This window comes from Carassius carassius, chromosome 6 (assembly GCF_963082965.1).
Source record: "Carassius carassius chromosome 6, fCarCar2.1, whole genome shotgun sequence".
Taxonomy (NCBI): domain Eukaryota; kingdom Metazoa; phylum Chordata; class Actinopteri; order Cypriniformes; family Cyprinidae; genus Carassius; species Carassius carassius.
The window spans coordinates 34,138,142-34,164,863 of record NC_081760.1 but is presented as its reverse complement, the minus strand read 5'-3'; the positions used below and the strand labels follow the sequence as shown (position 1 = coordinate 34,164,863).

At 36.8% G+C, this 26,722-nt stretch overlaps 1 protein-coding gene across 1 annotated transcript in view; it reads left to right on the top strand.

Moving 5' to 3' along the window:
- The window catches only part of LOC132142707 (glutathione S-transferase C-terminal domain-containing protein-like), a 46,148-nt gene extending 20,200 nt beyond the window's left edge, over positions 1–25,948 (top strand). The window contains exons 5-11 of the mRNA XM_059552777.1: positions 13,271–13,386; positions 13,648–13,692; positions 14,069–14,197; positions 19,842–19,975; positions 20,657–20,687; positions 22,725–22,794; positions 25,064–25,948. Coding sequence (XP_059408760.1) covers positions 13,271–13,386; positions 13,648–13,692; positions 14,069–14,197; positions 19,842–19,975; positions 20,657–20,687; positions 22,725–22,794; positions 25,064–25,203 — 665 coding nt within the window. The 3' untranslated portion in view covers positions 25,204–25,948. The remainder of the gene's footprint in view (positions 1–13,270; positions 13,387–13,647; positions 13,693–14,068; positions 14,198–19,841; positions 19,976–20,656; positions 20,688–22,724; positions 22,795–25,063) is intronic.
- The last annotated feature ends 774 nt before the right edge of the window (positions 25,949–26,722 follow it).

Genomic DNA, 26,722 nt, shown 5'->3' with positions numbered 1-26,722 from the left:
TGCAGGAAATGGGCTACAGAGAAGCAGCACTGGACTGTTGCTCAGTGGTCCAAAGTACTTTTTTCGGATGAAAGCAAATTTTGCATGTCATTCGGAAATCAAGGTGCCAGAGTCTGGAGGAAGACTGGGGAGAAGGAAATGCCAAAATGCCTGAAGTCCAGTGTCAAGTACCCACAGTCAGTGATGGTGTGGGGTGCCATGTCAGCTGCTGGTGTTGGTCCACTGTGTTTTATCAAGGGCAGGGTCAATGCAGCTAGTTATCAGGAGATTTTGGAGCACTTCATGCTTCCATCTGCTGAAAAGCTTTATGGAGATGAAGATTTCGTTTTTCAGCACGACCTAGCACCTACTCACAGTGCCAAAACCACTGGTAAATGGTTTACTAACCATGGTATTACTGTGCTCAATTGGCCTGCCAACTCTCCTGACCTGAACCCCATAGAGAATCTGTGGGATATTGTGAAGAGAAAGTTGAGAGACGCAAGACCCAACACTCTGGATGAGCTTAAGGCCACTATCGAAGCATCCTGGGCCTCCATAACACCTCAGCAGTGCCACAGGCTGATTGCCTCCATGCCACGCCACATTGAAGCAGTCATTTCTGCAAAAGGATTCCCGACCAAGTATTGAGTGCATAACTGAACATAATTATTTGAAGGTTGACTTTTTGTATTAAAAACACTTTTCTTTTATTGGTCGGATGAAATATGCTAATTTTTTGAGATAGGAATTTTGGGTTTTCATGAGCTGTATGCCAAAATCATCAGTATTAAAACAATAAAAGATCTGAAATATTTCAGTTGGTGTGCAATGAATCTAAAATATATGAAAGTTTAATTTTTATCATTACATTATGGATAATAATTAACTTTATCACAATATGCTAATTTTTTGAGAAGGACCTGTATAGAGACAGAATACCAACCAAAAAATCCAGAAAAATAAACATAATATAATGGTTAGAAATTGCTTGCATTTCAGTGAGTGAAGTAAGTATTTGATCCCCAAGCAAAACATGACTTAGTACTTGGTGCAGAAACCCTTGTTGGCAAGCACAGAGGTAAGACATTTTTTGTAGTTGGTCACAAGGTTTGCACACATCTCAGGAGGGATTTTGGTCCACTCCTGTTTACAGATTCTCTCTAAATCCTTAAGGTTTCTTGACTGTTGTTTGGCAACTCGAAGGTACAGCTCCCTCCACAGCTCCCTTTTCTATAGGAATGAGGTCTGGAGACTGGCTAGGCCACTCCATGACCTTGATGTGCTGCTTCTTGAGCCACTCATTTGTTGCCTTGGCGGTATGTTTTGGGTCATTGTAATCCTTGAATACTTATCCATGACCCATCTTCAGTGTTCTGGCTGAGGGATGGAGGTTCTTGTCCAAGATTTTACAGTACATGGCCCCGTTCATTTGCCCCTCAATGCGGTAAAGTAGTCCTGTACCCTTAGCAGAAAAACAGCCCCAAAGCATAATGTTTGGAATGGAAGATACAGATTGTGTGGACAGGTGTCTTTTTACACCTAACAAGCTGACATTAGGTGTAACTTCTTATGCCGAGTTCACACTGCATGATTTTAAAACTCATCGGATCACTGTTGTTTTCGCACTGCGTTTCTATCTGGGGTAGCATTCAGTTGCTGCTGTGTTCACACTGCAAGATGGATCGGCGACAGGGGCTTTCACATTGCATGACTTCACAATAGGAAGAATCGCAGACAACTCTGTCTGGTCTGCAAACTACATTTCGCAACAAAACACGTGAGAAGTAATGAGAAATTACGTGAGAACCTGCGTGCGTCAGACCAGAGTTCTTAAGCAGACTGGAATTATTACAAATATATGTATACAGCCCACATATTGACTGTGAGCTGATTTCCAGCTACAAGGAGAAAAAGAAAAACCGATTATGCAGGAGGGAGATGCAGGGAACAGGGATTGGGTGTTCTGCAAAGAGAGTTGGAGGTAAATTATTTTGAAGTACTGTAACAGTTATGCTGATGTTGTGGCTGGTCAAACAAATGTTTGTGTTTGTTTCTGTATGATATAATTGTTCATATATCTATTAAAATACTAATATTCTGGTCTATATACCCCCCCCCCACACCCCGAATTTCCCTCTGCTCTGTATTTTGGTCTCTCATTGGCTGTAGGTCATCGCCGATGTAGTTTTCAGTCAGAAATCATTGCACACAGTGTGATTGTGAATCGCCGACAGCTCCAAATATTTAGCATGTCGGCGATTCCCTCAGATCTTGTCTTTGATAATTCACACTGCTTGATTGTCACTTGCATGAACGAGCACCGATTTGCCTCCGATTTCAGGCATTTGTCAGCAATTTCGCAAAACCTGTCAGCGAGTGAAAAATCATGCTAAAATCGTGCAGTGTGAACTCTGCATTAAAGTGACCGGACTAATCTGTGTTCCACATGGGCACATAACCAATCTGTGGGAGCCAGAATTCTTGCTGGTTGGTAGGGGATCAAATACTTATTTCACTCACTGAAATGGAAATCAATTTCTAACTTTTATATAATGTTTTTTCTGGATTTTTTGATTGATATTCTGTCTTGATTTGTAAAATAAACCTACCATAAAAATTACAGACCCTTCATTTCTTTGTAACTTAGAAAATCAGCAGGGGATCAAATAAATATTTCCCCCACTTGTAGGTCCCACTTTTTCCACCATACATGTGCCAACTACAAATGGCACTTAACCTTCTTAGAGCCGATATTTCATTCAGTTAGATTAATTGAGCCTCCATTTCATCAGTTGGATTGGTTCAGTTAATCAATACCAATTAAATATTGCTGTCAAAGCCGGCTTGCAGTTTTGTTGGTCCCAACTGGAGATACATCAGCACTTTCTCGGCTTGGTAGCGGTTTCAATATAGGCCACAACCCAGAGAGATTTAAATTTAAAGTTTAAAGTTTTACTAATTGATGAAATGTTTGAGTCATGAATTTGAGTGCAATACGGCAGTCCTTTTTATTTTCAAAATGCCATCTAATTATTATTCCTATATTATACTATATTATTATTATTATTATTATAGTGTCACTTTCTTAACCTGGCAATGATATTTTTCTTATCATGTGAAGTAATATGATATTTGCGTTTTTTTTTTGTTTTTTTTTTTTTTTTATAAATATCTTATCCTTTTGCAGTGCTTGGGTACCCATGGTTAATGGTTAATTAAATTTATGCTTGTGTTCTAATTTACAGCCTTGTTACAGTGTTAACTGAGCATTTCTTCTGCTCTCTTCTCAGCCTTTAGATTTTCCTTGTTAATTTTCATGCTGTGTTATTCTGTTGTTATCCTGAATAATACATTGGATCAGGCCACAAGGAACCATAAATTACAAGTGTTATTTGCATTTTGTGTTCTTTTTTCCACCCTCCTCATGTCTCGCTCTTCTGCATTTTCACTGGTTTTTCTTTTCTTCCTTTTCAGATTCTCATTTTATATGCAATGTCTGTAGTTAGCCATCATCCTTCAGACGCTGACCTCCACCTGTAACTCTTGTCTAGCCGTCAAGTTTATTTTTCACCCAAAATGTCCACTTGGGCATACTGTATTTCTGCTTTCAAATGATCTTTCAAGTATGTGTATATATATATATATATATATATATATATATATGCCATTTGTGCTGAAGACTCAATAAAACAGTTTTCTTTTGGATTCATTCGAGTCTGTTTACAACAACACCTGTAGTCACATACAAAACTCTCTTTTCTCTTTTTTTTTTTTTGGTTGAAGATGCTCATGCTAAACTGTAAAAACTGCTTGTTTTCTGGGATTTTGGCCAAATTCGTGTCCTTTTTTCATATGTTAAGCCTTTAGCTGCTGACATTTCTTCCTGACAAAAATCTTTTTTGTAAGCCAAGTGATGACTGCTGCAATCTTTTTGAGGGCCTTTTTTTTAGTTTTATCTATTACTTGAATTGATCTTAGGTATTTCCAGATGCATCACAGTTAGTGAGTTGTGTACCTTTTTTTTGGTCTACATTACAATGCAGGTGCAAAAAGATGGATGTAGGCCATTTTTGGAATGCGAGTATATTTGCTGTCTTCAAGTGTGACGGCTATTTCCTGGAGTTCAAACATCCGTCAGTGTCAGTTCAGGGAGCCAGTGCTTCACTTAAATTTCTCAGTTGAATGATAACATGATGTTAAAGGCAAGATAGATGCATCAGTTATGATTCCTCTGGGTGTTTAAAAAAAAAAAAAGGGTCCTAGATCACACTTTCTGTGTGAAAAGGTAAACGAGAGTTCTTCATGATAGAATGAAAGCATAAACGAATCTAGTGCATTTACTGCCTGCACTTTTTGTATCTGTGAAGGCGTCTCATCACCCATTGCATGCACGTCTTCATAGGGTGGTCAGCACCCAACACATCTGTTTTTATAACACCCGCGCTCCCTCACAACTCAAGTGTGATTTTGAAACTCTCTGGTATGGCAGAGATGTGTTAGACAAACAGAACAACTATTGTGCACATCGCCGTGGAACAATGTAATCTCTGACGTCTTGTTAGAAGGTGTTGTTTGGTTTCAGAGGTTGTATTTACATTTCTCCAGACTAGGCATGTATATGTTTTGGCGGCGTCTTTATCTGACATGAACCCACATACTGAACGTATGCATGAGGACATCAGTGTTATCATAGCTGTGTTGGATTGGGTGTTAAATACAGATTATTTCCAGGGGAAGCAGTGTAGTGTTTGTTCGTGTATAGGGGTGTATGGGTGTTCCCAACTAATTGTCTTTACCGTAACACCTAGCATATCTAAAGCTTATAGCTTTTAAAGCACTTCTACTTAAGTTTAACATTTATTTACATTAGAACAGCAATGTTTTACAAATGCCCTCTGATTGCAACACTGAATATTGGGTCTTTGGTTTCATGTAGTTAATATGATCTTTTTATAGGTGTTTTGTATTATAAAACCTAATTTGGCTTTGTCTTTCAAGTGTTTGAACTACTATGTTAATATAAATTCTTCATTTTATAATGCAAAAACCTCCATTGTCCAAAAAGAGCGGTTTAATCTGTGCTTTTGTAAAATTAACACTTTTTTTTTTTCTCTCGACCACAGATGTAAATGCTTTTATTAATCTGTCTGAACAGTTTTAAGGTTAAATAATCTAATTTCTTTGTCATTGGATAATATGGATCCATGAATTTATTGATGGGCATTTCAAAGTACTGAATGGAACCATTCAATCTGGTTTCATACTATATAGGTCAATATATTATTCATAGAATTATATAATGTAATTCATACTGGTATTCTGTCGTTTGATTTACAATTTAGCAGTAAATGCACACAGTTGTTGAGGGTGCAAAAATCTTTCCCTGCACCATGAATTAACTGAAATTGTTTTAGATTAAAGCATCCATATAAATGTAAAATATAACTGTATTATTCCAGCTGATATGACAGATGTAGGGGAAGTTCTGCAATAATTCTGCAACTTTCATCATTACAACTGCAAGGCCTTGGTTAAAAACCTGCTGTAGAAAACTTTGGAGGGGCAGGGAATGTGAGATTTTGAGACCCAGCACTCTCAGGAAAGAGTCCCATGTGGCTTGCAGCCGCAGGTTGAGTACCTAGGCTCTAGCGTCTGTGAAGATTTTCTGTTTTCGTTCTCAGATGGAGATCATTTCCCAGGCCTCTCTTAAATCCTGACTTGAAGCCGGGCTTCTCTGCACTGTGCTCATCTTTCTGTGAGAGTAAAATATTTCTCGATCGGATAGTTTTTGTCAGAACTGGAATCATTCTGGCTGAAAGAGCATAAATCCCAGCAGGCTTTTGATCATTCCTGCTTCTGCATCTTGCTACCCAGGTGGGTCGCTTCTGGATGCTTTTGTCAAATTAGAATCCAGTCCTTGTCTTGACAGTTCACTTGTGCACAGTGAAATGAAGGCGCAATGTCTTCCGGAGAGAATGAAGTGTTGCACAGATCACTTCATATATTCTTTTCGCTCTGCCTAATGGCTGTTCTGCCTGGCTTTTTTGGTTCACTAATAAACCGAAGGGCTGCTTGAATCTCTTTACTCTCTCTGACAGCATGTCTGCCTGGAGATGGGTCGGCTTTTTCTAGCTCGCGTCACCTTTCTCCTTCTATTCACAGTCTGTTTTTGAAAGAATGAGATGTGCAAGTCCATCCAACCCAAGGAGGTCCATAATAGCTGGCTAGAGCTGGCATTGGACCTGTAGAAGTATGCGATGTGACCTTTCCAACCGGCTATCCTGAGCAGAGGTGTCAAAAGCTGAAGACAAGGAAAGACACTCATTCCTTTTCAGAACCTTTCAAAAACAAATTGGATTCTTGAAAACATCTACTATAATAAAATGAATGATATATGTTTGTTGCTAAAATCATGATAAACCATGCTAACCAGACATTGATAAAGCATCCCTGCTGCTTTATTGCTGATTAACTATAAAACTGCCAAAAGGCAGTTTTTTTGTTTTCCTCTAATTGTTCAAGAGAAATTTGATGTTGAGGTTTTGCATTTATTTTGTCTCTCTTCAGAAACACTGCAGTGATTTTGGTTGCCCTCAGAGCGGCAGTCAGGGAACGTCATGTCAGGAGTCAAGTGCCATTGATTTATTACATGACTCGTGGTAGAGGTTCTTTAGAAACCAAGGCTTCCTTTATTTCTCGTACTTCTCCTGTAATCACATAGTCAAACCTTATATATATATATATGCACACAGAAACTAGGAGTGGTAGTATATTAAAAGCAAATACAAAATTATTTCAAATATTTGATAATTTTAATAAATAATTATCACTGATTACTGTAATAATGATAATGTTCATGATAACTGTATTTATTTTAAATATTTTATTTTCTTCCAAATAACAATTTATCCTGCATAATAAAATATTTTATAGCTTGCCTAGAAAACTAGTTTTGTAGCTTAAATACAAAAAATGAATTTTGTTAATGACATTTGGAAGTGTAAAATACACTCTTAAAATTGCATCATATATTCAGATTTTTCCAAGTTTTTATTTTACTTTTTTTTCAGTTTGTTTTGAAATAAGACCACTCTGAGTATAAAACATATAGTTTTTTTTTAGGCACAGTTTGGTCCATCTTGCGTTGTCTGAGAGCTTTAAGAATGTTCTGGAACTCAAGTTTCAACAAAAGCGTCCCTGTTTTCATTGTGATCTCTGAGATATTGGCGTCCAAGGCACAAAACATGGCTGATAGAGTCCCGATAAGAGACCTTCAGCATATAGAGTCAGGAAAGAGTTTGAAAGATTTGCTCAGCAGGATTAAACTTTTTTTCACTTATTATTTGGACTTTTCATGCAAGTTTTCTACTGACTATCTGTTTTTTGTGTAAATTCTGTGCCTCTGTGAGGACAGGCTGACCTGTGAGCTTCCATTGGGATGATCTGAAGTGTTTTGGATGGAAAACAAAAGCGGACACCTCGCCCAGTGCTGTACGTGAGCAGAATTAACATTGACTCGAATTGCTCGTTGTCATTGTGAGAATGAAGGTTCTGTATTCATTTATTGCCCTTTTTTATTTCATTTCCCTTCCACAAAAAGCTTGTCGGTCAATAACGGGTTGCACTAATCAAGCTGCCATCTTTACTAATGAGTTACAGTGAGTATTGGTTAACCTCAGAGTCACTTCATGGAAGTAGCTTTGAGCTTCTGTTGGCTGCCATCAGCTTCCCACACAATCCACGTGGGCTCTCTGGGAACGTGAGCTCAGCCAGATGAGCTGCACCGCCATGTTCGCAATACAGCTGTTGTTTTTCTCTCTCAGCAAATGTGTCTCCAAAGGAGAGCTCAGGGCTGGGGGAGATTGCTGTCTGTGCTGCCTCCCCGTCCCCACAGCTCTTCCAGTTTCCTCTGAACAATGTAATCGTGGAGGCGCAGGCCTTAAGTTTATCAGAAAACAGCCTTCCTGTCATACTTCACGTGTATGTTCTCTTTTTGAAATCACTAAGAGGTCATTAAAATGCTGTTAGATGGTTCGGTGGAAAGCGTCTCTGCATGTCTGCCGTGTCATGGTTTGTGTTTTAATGCAGATGTTTGTGTGGTTAATCTTTTAGGCTTAATTTAACACAAAGCCACATCATGATGTCTGTCTGGAATGCCTCATACATGCAGGGTAATGCAAACGTGGTTTCAACTCTTGCTTGCCTACTTTGAGAATTAACCTTGTACACGGTTGACCTAAATGTGTCAGTTTTTAGGAAGTAGTAGTTTTTTTATAGCTGTGAAAATAACATGTCAAAAAAGCAATTAATACAAATTTGACCTGTTTCGAGGCTCTGTTATCTTGCGGCATTCCAGCTTGAGCTCAAATTTCACTGTTTTGTGCCTTTGCATAGTAACCAGAACAACAAGAACAAAACATTTATTTCATAAATGAGAAAAATGTTGATTGATTTTAAGTCTTGGAGGTTTGGCTCAGTTCCTTGTGAAAGTACAAATCTGTTTTTTTAAGCACAAAAAAGCGGCAAATTTGCTTTTAATGGCTTTATATAGCCAGAATGTGAGCAAAATGTGGCTTATGTTCAAATCCTCTCAATTTTTCAAAGCTTTTATGTAGTTATTCCCAGAATACACTCCCTCATTAGTGTTTGTGTTTTCATTTGTATGCCATAGTGTTAGAGGCATGTATTATGAAGAAATTAATGAAAAAGAAACAAAAAACGTATCTTACCATAAAGTGCTGCTGTAGAACAAGTGATGTTTTAAGTTGTAATACCACGGTATTTTGAGATGGATGTGTGGCCTACCAATAATGTGCTTGTTTTTCAGTTCATGAAAGTTAACTTTGGAAAGCAGTGTTGGGTGGCATGTCCACATTTTCACTTCCAAGTGATTTGAGGTCGCTGATTTTGGCCTTTTATCTCTTAACTATCCGTGCATTTTGTTTCAGCTCCCTGAAGCTGTGCCTGTGAATAGTTTGCAGAAAAACAAACTTGAGGATGTCCTCCTAAGCAATTCTTGCTTAAATACCTTCATTCAGACCTCTCTTAATCTTGCAAACACAGCTGTAACCGCTCAAACAAGCTATTCGGACCGTCCACTCGAGGGGCCTGTTTTCTTCTGCTTTTGTGTCGTCTGTAAAAGTTCCCCCTCCCCTGCTTGTGCTCACACATTCACACTTTACAGCAGAAAGGAAGGAAATTGAGGTCTACTCTGGATTGCTGGAAAATATTCTCCCGTTGGTTTGCTGGCTGGAAGACTATTGGAAACTCTTTTAGGCTGAGTTATGTTGAAAAGAGACGCTGTTTTTCATTTTCTCATCCTCCATTCCATCGGTTTTGAAAATGCTAGTTCAGTGGGAACATTGCATGCTGCCATAATTTGCTGTTCTGAATCACATATTGATTCACTACTGTTCAGATAGAAAGCCAGTAATTTTAAATTGACTAAACAAATGTAGCCTTGGTGACCATTTTTCCAATCATTTTAAATCTAAATTACGAAGAGGCACATAAAACATGGATCTAAATAATTGTGAAAAAGCAAAATCATGAGAAGAGGAATTGCATCAGTGCAGCCCTGATTAGACCTCATGATCTTTTCTTCTTTGTTTCATCTTTCTCTTCCCAACACATACACCTCTTTCTCGCGTCTCGTCTCAATCATCTCTGTCTCCACTATCAGGCTCTCTGTTTGTCTCCGAGGACTGCAGGGGGTTGTGAATCAAACGTGGTTGCTATCTCGGGTAAATTAAAACTCTGCCTGATCAATATATCTCATTATTCTATGAACGTCTTTCTGCTTGGTTTCTCCTTCATCACTTTCAGCACCACAATTTTCTGCCTGCAGAATACAGCTTTTGGTGGAGTTGATCATAGTGTATTTTGAGAGTTTCTTCCTTCCTTATTTATGATTATTTATTTGCTTACTGTATTTATTATTATTATAAAAGGACAGCAAATTATGGGAAATTAGAGGCTTATTTATTTGCTTATTTACTTACTATATTTTTTTTTTTTTTTGCATTTTTGTTACTTTTGATTTGACAGTGGTGAAAGGACAGCAAATTTTGGGGGATGTGATTAACAGGTTTCAAAAATATATTTAATTTATTTGCTTGTGCTGTATGTGACAACAAATTATGGCAAATGTGATTATTGGGATCCAAAGTGTTGGAGCGTGTGACAAAATTGAAAGTCTCATTTTTTTTTTAATGGATTGCTGTGGACTGTAGACTAGGGATGTAACGATGCACTCCGAGCCGGTTGAAAATCGATAATAATATGTGACGATTCGGGTCGGTTGAGATGTTAAACGAATCGCGATACACGTGTTAAACAGCAGGGGGCGCTGAAGCAGTAGCCTATATTTTGACTTCGCTTTGCAGGCGCGATAGCAGCGAACAAGCTGTAACTTTAAACAGTAGCAAAAATGGCGGGTTTGAGTGTGCCCCGCGTGAGCCGTTTGTAGGGCAGAGTGAGGCGTATTGCTGCCTTTTTTCACCGAAGCTCCACAGCTGCGCTCGCAGCCAAACAGATACTGCTGCTGGAGCGGAACGCTATCTCAAACAGCAAGCGGCTGTGACAGCAACTCTACTGACCAACGACGTTCGACTAAATGTCCGTGACATCGATACTTTGGATGGCTCAAACATCCGTGATGCGGAGGACATAGTGAAGCTTCTAAAGCCACTCAAAACGGCCACCACTGTGCTGTGTGACGAAAAAAAAACCCACTGTGTCTCTCATTGTGCCCTTAAAGCATATGATCGAGCATAACATGGCATCCAACGAAGAAGATTCCCCCACTGTGAGCAACATAAAGAGAGCTATACTGAACAACCTTTACAACAGATACACTTAAGAGTACAACCACCTGCTGGAGTGCACCGCATTAGACCCCAGATTCCGGGCTCTGCCTCATCTAGAGACAGACCAACGCGATGATGTATTCCACAGACTGAAGGAGAAAGCTGTACTGATGTTGCAGAACCAGGTAGCCTATTGTATTTATTTTACTCTTTCTCTAAATTGTATTTATTTTACTCTTTCTCTAAATTGTATTTATTTTACTCTCTCTAAATTGATTTTTTTTTATTATGGCATATTTTTCTAAATGTGTTTCCAAATGTGTTTGTGTAAACTGAGTATTAATGTGGATATGCTGATATTTCTTTAAAAAAACATGTAAAAAATAAAAAATAAAAAAAATAAAAATTCTAAGCTAGGAAAGAGCACTGGCAAAGCCTTAGTTTGTTTATATGAAAATATTTATTTTATTTGTATTATTTTATTTGGGATTTGTTTTAATATTTCAATTTAGTTTTGTTTTTTGACAAAGATATTTCAGTTTCAAAAAGAAATGTACAGCATTTTGTCTGAGTGAGAATGAAATAATAAAAGGAAACTTTTTCATTTATCTTTCTTAAATCTCATTTTGTACAAACAATTGTGAGAACATCGTATCGTGAAACCAGTATCGTGAATCGTATCGCATCGCAAGTTCAGTGAATCGTTACATGCTTACTGTAGACCAGTGATGGGTTGGAAATGAAATATGTAGACGTCTGCCACAATCATTTTAATATACAATTTAATAAGCTTCTTTTGGACTTTTAGCTAATCAGCTTATCTGGAGGTGCTTTTCATGAATTACAGTAAGTGTTTCACGATAAATTTATATTAGAATCCTAATATCAAAAGCTCATTGTTTATAAGAAGGATTGTAGGTTTCCAGAAGGATTTGATTCTCTTGATGTGTTAGAGATCATTTGCAAATGTGCTCTCAGTTAATGAGTTACATCTCTGCATACTGTGTATCTGCTCCACTCTGATAGCGCTCATGCCATTCGAATCCTGTTAGAGAAAGACAACACATGCTAATTCCACAGTTGTCTTTGCGAAAGAATCAGCATGTTTGTCTTTTCTGCCTCACCTGAGTCTGATTGATTCTTTTGTAGCCTGTCAGAATCATAGACAATAATTATTAGGTGTTGATAACACATGATAAACAAAACTGTACAAAGCTTTGTTAGCGTGTTTTGCGGTTTGTTTCCTATTTGGCTCCAGGTAGTACTTCCGCTCTCATCAGAGAGTTGTGCATAAATGAGTGCAGCAGTGCACAGCAGACGCATCTGTGATTTATATTACAGTGATGGTGTTTCTTCAACGCAGCTTCAAAACAGGAAATCTGCTGCAGATTGATTCCCCTTGGCTGTGTGAAAACAGCCTTTAACTCCAATTAAAGTTTGAGATGACTTGAGTGGCTAGGAAAAAAAGGTGTAAAAATGTATTTTTGAGAGCTTTCCTGCTTTTAACATTTCTCACACAGCCGTTGAAATAATTCAATCCGTTTAATCGCAGCTGAGAGTGGTGTTTAGCAGTTGTCTTTTCAGTTTTTGAACTGTAAGAATGCTAAACGTCGTTTTTAGGTATTCATTAGCTTGATGTTCAGAGACTGATGTAAATTGTGCAGAGTCAAGTGAGGGACAAAACAAATGGAGAAGCAAAAGAATTATTAGACGTTTTAATGATACGTAACATACCCTTGCCTTATAACAGTGTTAATATGTAATAATTATTACCCAAATGTTGATGGTTTAATAATATGACCAATTTCCTACATTGCTAGAATTATTCCACTTTTTTCCTTGTCTTATAATAAGACAATTTATGCCTATGTTTTTAAATACATAAACTATTGTTTTTATTATATGTATTTACTTTTATCAGTTATTTCCTACATAGCTTTGCTAGGCTCTAGAATCATTCTACCTTTTTTCTTCTCTTAGAATAAAATGTAATCTTATTTAAACCAAACAAAACAATAGTTTGTTTTTATTTTTTTATGATCTTTGTTTTTTTGTTCTTTTATTTGTTTATCTGTTAATCATATCGGTTATTCATATAGCCATATTGATTGCTTCTCTTACAATAAAATAATTTTAAATTAATTTGTTTTTAAATAAACCAATAGTTAGTTTGTTTACGGATGTATTTTAGCTGTTATTTCCATTTATATCTATTTGTTATTTATTTATATCTATCTATCTCTATATCAATCAGTTTCTTTATATTCGTCTGTTATTTATATAACCACCTTAATTTATTTAATTATTGATTTCTGCAGAATCAGTCATTCTTATAATAAATCCATTCGAGTTGAGGGACTGATTGTGATCTCGGTTTAGTTTGATATGGACACTTATTTTAAATTTGGATTCGGTTAAGAATCTTGTTGCACTGTGTTGCTGTCGGCCGTCTCAGTCTTCACATTTGCTTTTCTCCAAAGGTAAGATGTCAGACGCCCGCGCTGTGCGCAAACAACAACAGCTGAACAACCTGCTTGCCGTGGTGAAGGAGCTGGCCCGCCCCGGGCACACGGTGGTGGATTTCTGCAGCGGGGGGGTACGTCTTGGACTTGTTTCTGTTTTTTCACGAGAGTCTGTATGTGTGTCAGTAAGCATCTGTTCTCCTCCCTTGTCTCCTCGTGTAATCTTGTTATTCTGTGCATACTGTACATACAAGCCCTGATGTTACAGCCTGAGAGCAGCAGGTCAATATTCTGATGGGCGTCAGTGTTCTCGTGAGCCGACTGTGATGTGATGAGCTCTTTGAGCTCTGTTTCTCCAAGATCTTTTGCAGCTTTCTCTTTCTTTGTTTTCTTAGGGGCACGTTGGGATTGTTTTGGCGTACATGCTTCCTAAATGTCAGGTAAGACTTTCTGATTTGTTCAAGTGTAGCAGGTTCAAGTTAAATGTTACCTCATTTGTTGACACTGGAAAAATAAACTGATTCCACTCATTTTTTTTTTCCCACGAGACATTTTTGGGAAAATTGTACTCTAACCAGAGAGAATATGAAAATCAAGTCGATACTTACTCTGCATTAGAATTCTCTTTGAGCGTTAATACACTTTTGATAGTTCAGTGGACTATTAGATGTACTTAATTTTCTTAGCTGATTGTGCTGAAACGGCTTTTCAAAGAAGAGCAGTTTGAGAATCAATGAGCAATGAACCAGTAAACTGTAAGAGGTATTCTATGCGGCATGGTGAATTATCCCTTTTTTATTGTTTGTTATCGATCAGGTTATTCTCATTGAAAATAAAGAGGAGTCACTGGTCAGGGCCAGAGAGCGAAGCGCTCAGCTTGGATTGACAAACATCGGCTTCGTCCAAGCTAATCTTGACTATTTCACTGGAAACTTCAACATTGGGGTAAGTGCTGCTTTATATTATACGCATGCATGATATTTGTCTGTGAAGTGTTCGATATTTCAGCAAGTGTGTTATATATATTTACAGGCATTGTTGTTTACAGTGCATAATTCTCAAAAGTTCTCACTATAATAATGCTAACAGATTTAGGTGGCATTTTGGTTTGGATTTTTGGAAATGGTTTGTAATTCATCCAGCATCTTATTTGTGCTACTGCGATCATTTGATTTAATCAGCATCGGTAGCACGATTTGTTGTAAAACTATTTTTATTTTTTCAATTGGTCAGAACAAAACTGGCAGCCTTGCTACTTGTTCAGGTGACATTTTCTGGTGAAAATTCTATTGTAAAATTTTATTGTAATGAAGTACAGTGAACTGGTGCGTTGACTGACAGCCCACACATAGACCTCAAAACATTAGATTAATCCGTGCCAATACTCAACCCACGTAAAGAAGATAATTCCACAAATAACTGCAATTGCAGGCTTCAAATGGAGATTTACATTTAGTCATTAAGCAGACACTTCTATCCAAAGCGACTTACAAATGAAAACAATAGAAGCAATCCAAACCAACAAAAGGGCAAAACTTATGTAATGCAGCTTTAATTTTTTTTTACATTAGATTTTCAATTCCTTATTTTCAGCATGCTCTCAGACATTTGAACCCCCCATAGCCTTTCAATGAAAATTGCTTTTGTTAATGTTTGCTTATAGCATTTGTCTTGCTATAGAGAGCGGTGTAAGTAATTTCACATTAAGGTGTCCCTTGCATTGTAAAACCTGTTTAAAAGTTGCAGGTTGCAGTTTGATTCTCCCTGCCATGCATTTCATTTCAAAAGCGAGTGGGTTTCTCATTTCTGCATTTTGAGCGATGAAATTAACTCATCGGCATGACCCTATCAAACATACCCAAACAGAGTGCATTCAGTTTTAGCTTAATTTTTCATTTGCTCAAGTGTTGTAACCACAAAAATATTAGAAATTAGACCAAGTTTCTATTATAGAATCTAGCTGGACTGTACCTGTGTTAAGCACTCTCTGACCTTATTTAATACAACAGTTTGCCAATGTGGTAATAAATAAACTTAATGCAAGATATTTTGTCTGAAAACAGTTTTTTTTTTGCTGTGTAATCTTTGAGGGATACTGTTGTATTTGTAATAAATGAGGGAGTATGTGCTTGGTGCAGTTCTTGTTTGTTTCTGGAAGTAATGAGATGTTTGGGACTGCAGCCCCTGGCCTCGTCTCCACAGAGAGCTGCAGATGCAGTATTGAGCTTCACACGCGCCCAAGGTTGGGGGATTATCTGCTGCCCACACAAAGGGCTTTTATCAAACCTTTACTGTTTCCCAAAATGAATATCTGTATATCTATGTAGAACTTCTTTTGGGCAACTAGCACAATCATAAAAAAAGAAGAACATGCAAGATTTATATCACATGGGCACCTATAGAAATTTGTCAAAATTAGCATCCTAGGTTTATCTAGTTATTTTTTCCCCTCAAACATTTACCAATGTGGATGTGAAATATTCCTTGACTTATATCAGCAATAAGTGATAAAAGTGTAATCGGATTATTTTAGCACATTTGAAAGCGATAGGACTTTTTTTTTTACGCATTAAGTTGTTTAATATTACATATCTTTTAGTTTATAACATCACACAGCAGTGGATTGAAAAAACTGCTTGTCTCTAGATTACTGAAAAAATCTGGAAATATCAGGGACATTTTAATATTGTGGTTTATAGACTTAAAAATAACACTGTGTGTGTATATATATTTAAATAAAAATGTTGTTTTGCTTTTAATTGGAATATTTCTTTATGAAGTTTGACATGCTGAATACGAAAATCACAATACTTTTAGTGTATCATTCACAATGTTTACAAATTACTCATGCATAACAGGTGCATGGTACATGCATAATATTGAGCAAACATCAGTTGAACGTTAACATAAACCGTTACATAGTGAGTCGTCCAAAACTTCAGAATTGGATGAATTTTGTCTTTTCTGACTAGTCCCACAAATGCTCCGGAAAGCACTAGAATATTACTAAATATTCTGCAATGTTACAGAAATGTTGAGAATGTTACCGTCATTGCAAAAGCAATATATCTTAAAAAAAAAAAAAAAACCTTCTGTACTAAAGCAATGTTTCATAATTAATGATAGCAGTCATAATAATTTACCTGACCTGAATATTTACAAAAATATTGAAATTAATAATTCAATAATAATTAGCATAAAAAAAATTACAGATAAGACCATAAAAAAACAAATTACCGGTAAGTGAAATAAATTTTGGTCACATTATGCAATTAGTCATTGAACTGGTTTTATTAAAATCTTGTGGAGCAAATACAAATGACAGAAAACATGGAAACACATTCAGATGGAAAAGATTGTTGTGGTGTATGTGTTGAGTTTAAAGAGTCATTCCACCATCGATTAACAGTTAATATGAAAGTGTTATGACAGCACTCTGTGTTGGTAATACTGTATAAGACAGATTGCCTTGCTGTTTAGAGACAAAGAGGTCTTTTAAGGCTTTGAATTTTACCTCGTCTTTGAGTTTCTAAACTATTATCTTGCATAACTCACATTTCATTAGCATTAATGATTAAAAGGCTTTGCTTGCTAAACAGATACGTATTGTTTCCCAGAGGGTTAGATACATGAAAATAGCTTCTATTCTTTTTTAAGACAGTCTGTAATAAGGCTTGTAGCTACACCAAAAAAAAAAAAAAAAGACTAAACGTGGGTAATGATGTGAAAAGTGAAGTTATAGGCTGTTTGCTCAAACTTGATTTGTTGTACCTGTTGAATGATGGTGAAAAACAAAACAAGCGCACTGCTGTGCTCCGTGGCTGTGAGTAATGAATTTGCTTCGTAGTCATGAAGCTGTGTTTTCCACACCTCGGGCAAACTACTTAATTATAAAGACAGAAATGTTTTTTATCCCTATTGAAGGGAAGAAAACGAAATAGCATCAGCAAAAATGTCCCGCTACAAAAAAAGAGACAAAAAAATCCTAATGAAGAAATATGCTTTTGCAGCATGCTTTATTATTTTGCCATCCAGTGCTGAATAATTTATGCGAGGAAAAACAAGCATTGAGGCTGGCGTTCAACTCTTTTTCAACGTCGTAATATTTTCAATGCTTTCAGAAAACTTTATTTTGTTTGCTGGATCCTTCAGACCACACAAAACTGATGTGAATTCCGCTTTATTTGCTTGCAAAGGGAAAACAAACTTGAGCTTCTGTCCCGTGCTAAACTAGATTCATCTGATCTCTTGGGAGACAGCCCACGAGCTTGGTCTCATTATGACTGTAAATTCGTTCTAGAGACGGAGCATCCAACATTCCGATGAAAGACTTCTGATGTGTTTTACAACCTCTTTCCATTTGTAAAAGTAAATATCTAATGCCAAGAATGATTTTACGTTAAGCTCAAGTGTAATTGCTTTACAGTATTATTCCTGCAGTAAACATTCACCCACAAATATTAAAAAACAATATTTTAATGTTCTTTCCTATTGACCAGTTCTCACTAAATATTAAAATTCAACAAGTTTTTGTTTTGGACTTTTGACATTTTATGTATGTATTTCTTTTTGGTTTGGTTTGGATTGGATTTATACTTTTTTTTTATATGCTTTGGTTTCAGTTTTCCTATTTATTTATTTTTTGCTTTAATAGGAGAACTGTTCATTTTGTCCACAAGAAAAACAAAAGCCAACAGTATTCATGCAGATCAAAGATTTGTACTTTGCCTACCTAGTCACATTTTTTTGCTAAGCTCTATTATTACTGTCAGTACACCATTATTGTTTTAGTTATCATATCTTCTATTCCTTTATCATCCTATCACTATATATCTACATAAAAGGAATGTATTTTATCAGAGCGGGTAATATCGTTTCTCAGTTGTGCTATATCTTGCATTAAAGCATTTGCCTGAATACTTTTTCATTTTGCCTTTGGTGTGAATAGACTTGTCTGAAAAATTCCTGTATTTTGTACCTGATGTCATACACTAGTTGTGCATTGATTTACTCTTAAAGTCTCTTGTCCGTCATTGTAATATCTGTAGTATTGGTGCATTGCAACGATGCAGTTTTGTTGCACTTATTTCAGAAATTCACCTGCCCGACGTCTTGGAACTCTAGGTTTTCACGCTCGATTTTGCTTTTTGTGGTGATGCGTCGCTATGTTGAATGGATGGCCCCATTATGAGATGGTGGCCTACTACAAAGAGCCGAAACCCTGCGTTAGTGGATTCTGATCAGTACATAAGGGTGGCCCTTGAATACTCAAACACCTGCCCGGGGTTTTTGAGAATGCTTAATTCCAGATCCTGTTTAAAAGACATTATGATTCATTTCGATCTATTTAGCGTCTCAAGAACTTAATTACAATCCACACTGGACGCTTTGCCAATATTGCTTCTTCCTAATTTATTCAGTCACGGCCTATAAAATGTCAGCTAAGGAGTTCACAGACATATTTCCTCCTCTATGGCAACTCCAAGCAGAATGTAAAGCGAATCCTCTGTGATTCGGCCACATATACCAGAAAACGTCTTATGGGGCATTTAAAGGGTGTTAATCCATGGATTTGGTCGTCTGTGCTCGCACACACTCACTGAGACAACAGTTTGCATTATTTGTTCCAGTTTCTCACTCTAACAGTGATGGATATAGGCACTGGTCCGTGAGCCGAGCTGAACGCTTGATCTTCACTTGAGCTTCTGTGAGGACATCTAAGACTTTCCTTTACCCTCCATCAAGCTGTTTGATCCACTTTTCCTGCTAATAGGCAGAGCGATGTCTGCTGTCATGTGGTGTCACAGTGACGGGGTATGACTGCCGCTCTCTCTCGCTCTTGTGCCTAAACCACTAACAGATCAATGAGAACACCGCTAGATACACAAAGATGGGAAGAGCTTAGAGATGATGTGTGGAAATGTGGTCAAGCACAGGCTGAAAGCAGCATGAAGAGTTTAATCTGGTTTTGTCCTGCATTAATTTACACCACCCTGAACACTGGAAAATAGTCTAAAACACACATTTATAATGATATAACAAATTGTATTTTATGTATTACACTTTAGGTGCAACAACCCTACTGGTTTAAATGTCAAGTTCCTAGTAATGTAATCTTTTAGGCTTTCATGTTGGCTTCATACAGGTTTGAAAAACTTTGAAGATGAAATTAAGAAATTAATGCAGAGATGCATTAAATCTGTCAAAAGCGACATTTATAATGTTACATAAAAAGTTTATTTTTCAAATAAATTCTGTTCTCTTGAACTTTCTGTTGATCAAAAAATTACATAAAATTATTAGGCAGCATATTTTTCATCTGTTTTGAGCACTAACTCAGAATATCAGAATGATTTCTGAAGGATCATGTGAGACTGAAAGCTTGAGTAATGATTTACATCGCTCTATTATTGTTGTTTTACTATATTTTTGATCAAGTAAAAGCCGTGGTGAGCATATGAGATTTAAAAAATGACATCAACCCTTTTATCCAAAAGTGACACATTATTTTCTTGCTCAACTGTGATTGGTTGGTTACCAACTGTTGGTAAAGAACCCATGTCTTTAAGGTGTCTTGTGTCTGTTTCAGGTGGCCCTGCATGCGTGCGGAGTGGCGACAGACATGGTGTTGGATCGCTGCGTTCAGGCGCGGGCGGGATTTGTGATTAGTCCGTGCTGCTATGGGTTCATTCAAAACACACTCAAGTTCAAATTTCCCAAGAGGTGAAAAACATGTCTTCTGTCTCTCTGATCTTTGTTCATTCGTTTGCCTAATTCCACAGTACACGGCGACAGTGTAGATCTATTATAATCCACTGTATTAAATGTTAAGCTCTGCATGCTCTGAAAAAAATACTGATGAGAATGAATGATGACGATCAAAAGTAGTTCACCATGATAGATTACCATAATAAACATTCGTTATTGCGGATCAGTTATTTCTCTTTCTCTTCACACCAATGTTCAGAATTGAATGTCCTGTATCAACAATCCCACAGCTGAGTCTCATCATTCCCACATTTAATGTTGGCAAGAACATGTAAAAAAGAGAGTGTTTTAAAGCTTCCTAACAGTCATCAGTTTTTCCCCCAGTCGCAAGCTATCATTCACCAAATCTGGCGTAAACTTTCATTTAATCTCAGGCAGGAATTTTGCCGCAGGGCATGAGCATCAGGGTGGCAAGAGCAGCGAGCACAGGAAATTATTTTTCCGTGGTTGTTCACTGTGTTGCCAAGACTTTGTCTTTGTCATTTGTGACATTCGACAGTAGGCCAGCAAGGTTTCTGAATAGACTGTCCTCTCCTTAAACTTTTTTTTTTTTTTTTTACATTTCATGTCATTTTTCATTCACGCCACAGCGTGTGTCAGTTCATTAAATCTGGCCCCCTCCGTCTCTCTCCACAGCGCCAGGTTTACAGAGACTCTGAGCTATAAGGTAAGTGTTTCACTCTTTTCATTATCGCCTACACGTGTGGGACGTCACACTGCCTGATTCTGAGTGGAAAACCCCACAGGAGAGCCTCATGTATGTGAAGAGCAGTGTTTAGTCATGTTCAGCTCATGTCTGACAAGAGGTCATGACACTTTAATTGGAATGAGTCTTATTAGCCTGATACTGGAAGCAGATGTTCAGACCTCGTTTTTCCACTTCAAACAGAATACTCTTGAAACCTGGCATAGAAAATAAAGTACTAAATGCTAATATTTTATATATCAGTTGTTATTTTAGTAAGTAAAATAATATATCATATTAATATATAATAGAGAAGCCATATAGATTTAAAATATCGACCAGTGTTTATTGCCGTAAAAAATTTGGTAACACTTTAGATTAGGGAAAATACTGTATATTGCCTACTAAGAGTTTTCCTTCAATAAACTCTTAATTTGCTGCTTATTGATAGTAAGTGAGGTAGTTGTTGTAGTAGTTGTGATTTTAGGTATTGGGTAAGGTTAAGGGATCTAAAATATGGACATGCAAAAGATATATGTGCTTTGTAAATACTAATAAACAGCCAATATGCTAGAAATATGCATGCATATAAGCAGCTAGTTAATAGTGAATTGTTCCCTAATCTAAATTGTTACCAAAAATGATAGTTTCAGCCAGAATTTCTGTACCAGTGCATCTCTAGTTATAACTATAGAGGACAAAATAGAAGTTGAGGTGAATCTCCATCAACTCTTTGCTCTCACAACCAACTTTGTGAAATGTTACTGTACAAGAACATGTACCATAAGCCGGTGTTTTCCCTTCACTTCAAGCGCTGCTGAAATAGTGTATTCCTGGGAATAGGGTGGCTATGTACTGTAGTTGCACGTTGTCTTTTCTCCAGGCGCTGACGGTACAGTGAGGCAGAAGTGTGAGTAATGGATGAGGTTAATCAGTCGTATCTCACAGTCACAATGTTCTCTTGACTCCTGCATCTGCCTCTCTCACACTGCGCTCACGGCCCCTGCAGAGATATCATCTACATAGGGGGCCTACAAGAGACAGGCAGTTCCCTAGAGAGCGATTTCATTAGTGTTGTTTACCAAAACAAACATCACTTTTGCTATTACTATTGGAATTTGAACAAACTGAATAATGAATTAAACTGTTTGGACTTGTTGAGGATACTGTAGGTGTGATATTACTTTCCTAAGCTATTACAGACATAGCAAACCTGGCAACCACCCTTAAAATGTGATCTACACAGTTAAGATGCATATACTTTTGTTAATTTGCAACTGGTTTGGTAAATTTGACTGGATTGTTCATTGCGTTGTGATTTAAAATCCCTATGCAGTGATTGCATTGATAAAAATGATTTCAGTGCATTGAAATTCCCTACGGAATAAGCTATATTATTTTAATTATTAGGACTTGATTTGATTTTGATTTGTTTAAAATGGAATTAAAAACTAACATAATCAATGCGATGTTTCTCATCGGTACAAATACTAAACCTGCTCTAGAAACACTTTACTGTGTTAAAGCCTGTTTTTGAGACGTTGTACTGAATTATAGCATTGATCGCAGCTATTAGCCTAGAGGATTGAACTTGATAGGAGGAATCAATCTGCCAGGGCTGTTACGTTCCTTTCCATCAGCACTTGTTTCACTCAGTTAATTCAGAATAATGGTTGCTTGAAGCCATCGTTGGTCATCAACAGCAGAGGAAGTCATTTTGCGGCACTTCCTTGCAATGTTCCCTGCAAAAAATGCAATTAGATTATATTGATTAACATAAAATGAACTGGGTGCTGCTTTTTCCTCTGTGTTTCCCTTTAATGGCTGGTTGTAAGGGTTGATGAATGGACCGTTTCCTCACCACAACCCTAACGATCTGATGCATTGATATTTCTCTAAAATTTGCACTAGCTGAGCCACATGCATGCTGTTTATCAGATATTTTTGTGCGTTTATGTTTATGTGCAAATGTGTTTATTGATGTGTCTGCATGTGTTCGGTATGTTATGTTTTCCACAGGAGCACATGGTCCTGTGCAGGTTTGCAGACCAGACGGCTATCAGTTTACCCCCAGAACGACGATTAATCGGTAAGATGTGTGGGTTTTTTTAACAGGTGGTCAGAATTGTTGTGCCTGTTTTGCTTTAGGAGGGAAAATACTAATAGAGATAGTCCATATGGCTAAAATTTGTAGGCCAGAATAAGCTGCCGTGTTGACTATTATCACTAAAATTGAAACTTAAATGGAAACTTAAACCATGAAAAATTTTGATTTTTTTTTATTTGAAATTAAAAATAAATCCTGCACACTATGCAAAAAATATCAAAATATTTATTTATTGACAATGTTTCGGTCGCATTACCTGCATCATAAATTTTCTGAAAATTCAAACAAGTATTTTTAGAAATTTCTTTCTCCAACGCACCTATCTGTTGCCGTCAGATGTGCGGAGTTTAATTGTTAATTTATTTGAATCAAAATAAACATTAACTGAAAACTATGATTGTGTGTGTGTGTGTGTGTGTGTGTGTGTGTGTGTATATATATATATATATATATATATATATATATATATATATATATATATATATATATATATATATATATATATATATATATATATATAAAATGTTTCATTTCAGGTACTTGCCAAGGAATTATTTCTCAATTTGTTGTAGTATTAAGTATTAAAATAACAAATATATAAAATTAAAATTAAAAAGCTATTTAGAGATGAAAATGACAAACACACAACAAAATAACTAACACTGTAACTAAAATAAAAATGTGCAGTATGTGATATTGACAGCTAGTGGTTGAAATGGCTACTGCAGTCCAAATTCAAAATATTAGGGAGAGGTGTTTCTCTCACCCCCTCCCGCTCAGACTTGACACTCCAATGGGTTGACAGATTGAAGACACAGAACAGGAATGAGTGCAATTGAAAATGGAAGGCGATGAGCCTTTCAACTAATGTGACTTTAGTCAAAGAGCTTTGTAGATGGATGCCAAGGCTTTTTAGGTTGGGCAGATTCTGCGATCTCTGACCTGTTCGTTTGATGGCTTCCATGGCTGCAATACACTGTGATTTCCACCAACTGGCAACCTGGGATGTCGAATTACTATTGGTTAAACTGGCAGTGGGCAGAATCACACAGACCAAAACAAAAACAGTCATTCCGACATGGAACGCACATTTCAAACAATAACTGGCTGTAGCGAGCAGTTAGTAACTTGCAAAACAAGTTACATACAGCACCTTTGAAATGAAAATGGAAATTATAAAAAATAAACAAATTTAAAATATTAATAACAATTAAAATAGTATATCAGTAATACTTATTTTAAATTTGACTCAAAATACTAGTTGATGGTTAATTGTGTGCACTTCCATTGGACGTTTAAAAAACTTTGTTAATGTTTCTCTGGACCAAAAGCACTTGTTAGGTTACCAATAAACCCTTTAAAAGCATTTCTGTTTAGTATAAATGGTGAATCTATGACAGTGCACAGACACATGCTCAGTGACCTCTCTCTCCATCAAATTTCTTGCTACACACATTCAGCCTCACCGTCTCATTGCACTCTCAAATAAATCTGATGCCACTGTCATCTTTCCTTCCACTGCCCATCTTTTATAGCTGGCGAGATGACAGCCTCTTCACAAGACACATGCTAATCAGCGCCGGTGCCTGTGATGTGTCAGTCAAAGTCGAGACCTTCCAAAGGCTTTCAGAGCCAGATATCTTTGAGTTTAGATGAGCTATTAATTACAAATTGATAAGATGATAAAGTTTGTTTTTAAATCTTTAGTGTGTTTTCAAAAGGCACCGCTTTAAGTTTTACTGTTTTATCCCTGAGCTAACAGAGTATCTTTAAAGAAATGTCTGTTATTAAAGTCATTTGAAATTCCACTTTGGAAAAAGTTTTTGAAAATGAATTCATGAAATTTGAAAGATCTTTCTATTCATCATCAAATAATCCTGAAAAAAAGTTTCATGGTTTCTATAAATTTAGTAAGAAGCCTAACTGTTTTTAACATTGATTCAACTTTACATTTCTTCTTTATGCACCAAGAGCTTGTAACACTCCAAAGAGAAAGGAAAAATTTAAATCGCATCATATGACCCCTTTAACATATATGTACTAACTGCTTAATAAAAGCAATTTATTAAAAAATTTATTTCATTGACTGATAATAGAACTCTTTAAAAAAAAAAAAGTTAAAAGTACATTTAGGCATTTTTTGACCATAACTAACAGTGCTTGAGTTGAGTAGTTTTCTGGCCTGTTTCTCAATAAAGATAAAGTTTCATAATTCATCTAATTTCCAAACTGTTTCTCCCTTAATCACCAGGAAAGCGCTGTATGGGGCTGGTGGACTTGGACCGCAGTTGGGCCGCTGAGACTCATGGGTATTCTGTGAGGGTGATGACCATGGTCCCTGAGGGCTGCTCACCTAAGAACAATATGTTGGTGGGAATACCGACAGGATAAAACTGAGACTCGTGAGAAATAGCCACGTTATGTCAGGACCACAAATACCTCCATGAAAAGGATTTTATTTTTTATTTTTTTCACGAGATGCTTGATGTCACTACTTTTTTGTTTTTACTTTGGACAATTTATATTTGTAAACAACTCATTTTAAGTGATCGTTCAACCAAATATTACAATTTTCCATTAATTCTGACAAAATTGTTAGTCGCTCTTTTCAATACATTGGTATGATTGACAATATTTACATTTTTGGGTGAGCTATTCCTTTGGATTGCTACAGTACAACGTGTTTGCACACACACACTTGAATCATGGTTTGATCTAATTGTGCAATTAGTATATTTCAGATTTTTAAAAGGCTTTTAAACTTAAATTCATCTAAACAATTAGAGTGATTTTTATTTCCGTAACATCTTATAGATCAGTACTTTCCACTTGATTTACATGCCCGGGGTTTGTTTGTAAAAAGGGTCAAAAAACCAGCATGCCCCTCAATAAATTAAACATGATTTCAAATGCCGTTTGCAAATCGGACACATTGAATTGTAATGCAAAACCACCTTAGACCCTTTCCTCCACCATTATCGTGTATTATGCACAAAACAAAGGAGTCTCAAAAGCCCGCTTTTCTCAAGTTATTACCAATGTAAAATTATTCAATGTAATTTGCTCTTCTTCCTCACAAGAAAGCAGAGACGTTGAGCTTTTGTCTCAGTGTTTGATTAAATGTATTGAAAGTAAACATGAGGAGGTATTTATTGCAAATTCCCTTGTTTCAGGGGCGGGAGAATTGGAGGGGTTAATATTTATGAAAGGGTGCATGGATTAATCTGACCATGGTTATGAATATTTGATCAGGCCACGGCTCACACAAATGTCAAAGTCATGTCATTGGTCTACAGCGTATGCTGATATATTTACTCTTCCTGGACCCATACTGGCATCAAGCTCACCTCCGGTTTGCTCACTACAGAAGAGCTACGAACTGTCACGTTTGTGATATAGAGATGAGATCTGTTCCCCTGCTATTAGGAAGTGCACAACCTTTAAGCTTTGAGGGGACAAGCTAGCAAAGCTCATCTGAATTCTGGTAGCGGAGCCAATCTCTCTGAGTGTGAAAGACCGGAGATGGGGACACCTTCCAAAGAGCTGCAATCATTTCAATGGGAAACAGTGCTTGGATTGGCTCTGGGCATTGACTAAATGTACATGGGAAAACAAATACATACAGTATAGGATAGAATGAGGCTAGATAACTGCATTACTGTAATGCTGGCATAAAGATATTGGAAGGTTGTGTCTTTTGTTTTTTTTTATTGTCAGCAGAATTGCTGATTGTCAAAATACAAAATGATGCAATATGCCAAAAATCTGACCACAGCGCCACATGTACAATGCTTAAAAACAGGCCATGTAAAGCCCATACTGACGGCAGAAGTGTAGGTTTATGTAGAATTTTGGTGTTGAGCTTATTTTTATTTATTTTTTGCATAAAACATGTTGAAAATACTAATCG